The sequence below is a fragment of the Apteryx rowi genome, unplaced genomic scaffold (assembly GCF_003343035.1).
Source record: "Apteryx rowi isolate R43461 unplaced genomic scaffold, aptRow1 scaffold_999, whole genome shotgun sequence".
Classification (NCBI taxonomy): Eukaryota; Metazoa; Chordata; class Aves; order Apterygiformes; family Apterygidae; genus Apteryx; species Apteryx rowi.
In genome coordinates this window covers 129,741-131,548 of record NW_020451314.1, presented here as the reverse complement: position 1 = coordinate 131,548, position 1,808 = coordinate 129,741, and the positions used below count along the sequence as shown (strand labels likewise).

General features: G+C 74.4%; 1 protein-coding gene across 1 annotated transcript; it reads left to right on the top strand.

Annotated features, from left to right (window-relative positions):
• Positions 1–560: 560 nt before the first annotated feature.
• On the top strand, positions 561–1,022 carry C1QL4 (complement C1q like 4). The gene has a single exon (XM_026055453.1). The coding sequence runs from the start codon at positions 561–563 to the stop codon at positions 1,020–1,022; it is 462 nt and encodes a 153-aa protein (XP_025911238.1).
• The last annotated feature ends 786 nt before the right edge of the window (positions 1,023–1,808 follow it).

Sequence of the window (1,808 nt, the reverse complement as noted above, 5' to 3'; positions counted from 1 at the left end):
GCTCCCCCCCCTCCCGTTTCTCCCATCCCGGCTCCCCGCCCCGTGCCCGGCGGAGCGGCCCCGGGCGCAGCTCCATCCCGGCCGCCCGGCATCTCCGCTGCCTCCCGGGGCACCGGCCGCAAAACGCGCCGCCGGGCCGGGCCGGGCCGGGTCCCCCAGAGCCGCGGGCAGCCCGGGACGGCACCGCCGGTGCTCGCGGGGGCAGGGGGCTCTGTCCCGGGAGGAAAACCCGGGAGCGGCAGGGAGGGGGGGCTCCGCCGAGCCCGTCGGGGCACAGCCCCAGCCGGGACCCGCCCGGCGGCTCCGTTAGCGGCGAGGACGCGGCCGCGCTCGCGCTCGACGTTTTCCATTTATCAGGGATAAACGAGGCGTCGATCCGCCGCGATCGCTGCCGGCTCCGCTGGGAGCTGCCTCCCTCCCCGGGGGCCCCGGGAGCACCCGGTAACGCCGGGGGGCAGCGCCGGGGTGTGTGAGGGGGGGCAGCCCCAGGGCAGCCCCGACCCCAAAATCTCTGCAGCCACACTGGGGGCTGCGGGACCCCCCTGCTCACCGGGACCCCCATGATTGCTGGGATCCCCCATGCTCATCGGGACCCCGGTCCCCATAGGGCTCGGGGCAGGCGGGGGCCAGGGTGGGGAGGGCCCCGGCTGGAGTCAGTTCGGGAGCAGCTGGGGAGCCCGGACGCCTGGGTCCACGGCCCGGCTCTGCCGCAGACGGGCTGCATGACCTTGAGCGGCGATGGGCAGCGGAGGCCGAGGGGGGCTGGCTCAGCACCGTCCCCCCCTGCCAGCTCAGCACCCCGGCCTGGGCTCGGGGTCCCTGGCTCACGGCTGTGCCCCCAGGTGCGGGCCAGCGCCATCGCCCAGGACGCCGACCAGAACTACGACTACGCCAGCAACAGCGTCATCCTGCACCTGGACGTGGGGGACGAGGTATTCGTCAAGCTGGACGGCGGCAAGGTGCACGGCGGCAACACCAACAAGTACAGCACCTTCTCTGGCTTCATCATCTACCCGGACTGAGCCGGGGGCCCCCGTGCCCCGCTGCCCTCCCCGCCCCACGGCACCCGCCCCACAGGGGCTGGGACAGCGCTGCAGGGCCGGGCACCGCTGGGGGCAGCGGGGATGGGGGGGTTCCTCGTGCAAAGGGGGGGCCGGGGAGCCCCCCAGTCCCTTGCACCGCAGAGGCTCTGGAGGTAAATGCGTAAATGCATGTTCTCCCCCCCCCGCTGCTGGGCTCCCCACAGCGCCCACAGCCCTGCGGCGGTGCAGGACAGCGCCGTGGTGAGCCGCCCCCGCACGCGCGTGTGCGTGAAGGTGCAGCTGCCCCAGCGCGGGCTGCCCCAGCACCCTCCGTCCCCAGCTACACGGCGGGCAGGGCCGCGGCAGCTCCGTGCTACGCGTGCGCGAGGGCACACGCACGCTCCCTGCCCTCGTGCACACGCGCGAGCACGCGCAGGCGCTCCCTGCCCTGCGCACACGCCCCACGCGCTGCCCCTCCGCATGTGCGCACCCTCACGCATGCTGCCCCCGGCACACCCGTGTGAATACGCTCGCGGCCCCCATGCACACACGCGCACCCACCCGCGGCCCCCGTGCGCTACCCCGCATGCCAGCACAGCCCCCGGGGCCGCGCACCCTTGCTGCACCCGCGCTGCCACGCAGCGGCCCCGTGACGGGCTGTCCCCGTCCCCGAAACGTGCGTCTGGTCGTTGCACTTGTTGTTTGCCCCCCCCCCAATAAAATACTCTGGTTTTGGACGTGCAGCTGCTGCGTTTGCCTCCCGCGCCGGCCCTGGGGGACGGGGGC

What these genes read in the sequence shown, in the direction of transcription:
- C1QL4 (XM_026055453.1), top strand. Translation starts at nt 561, where the DNA reads ATGATTGCTGGGATCCCCCATGCTCATCGGGACCCCGGTCCCCATAGG.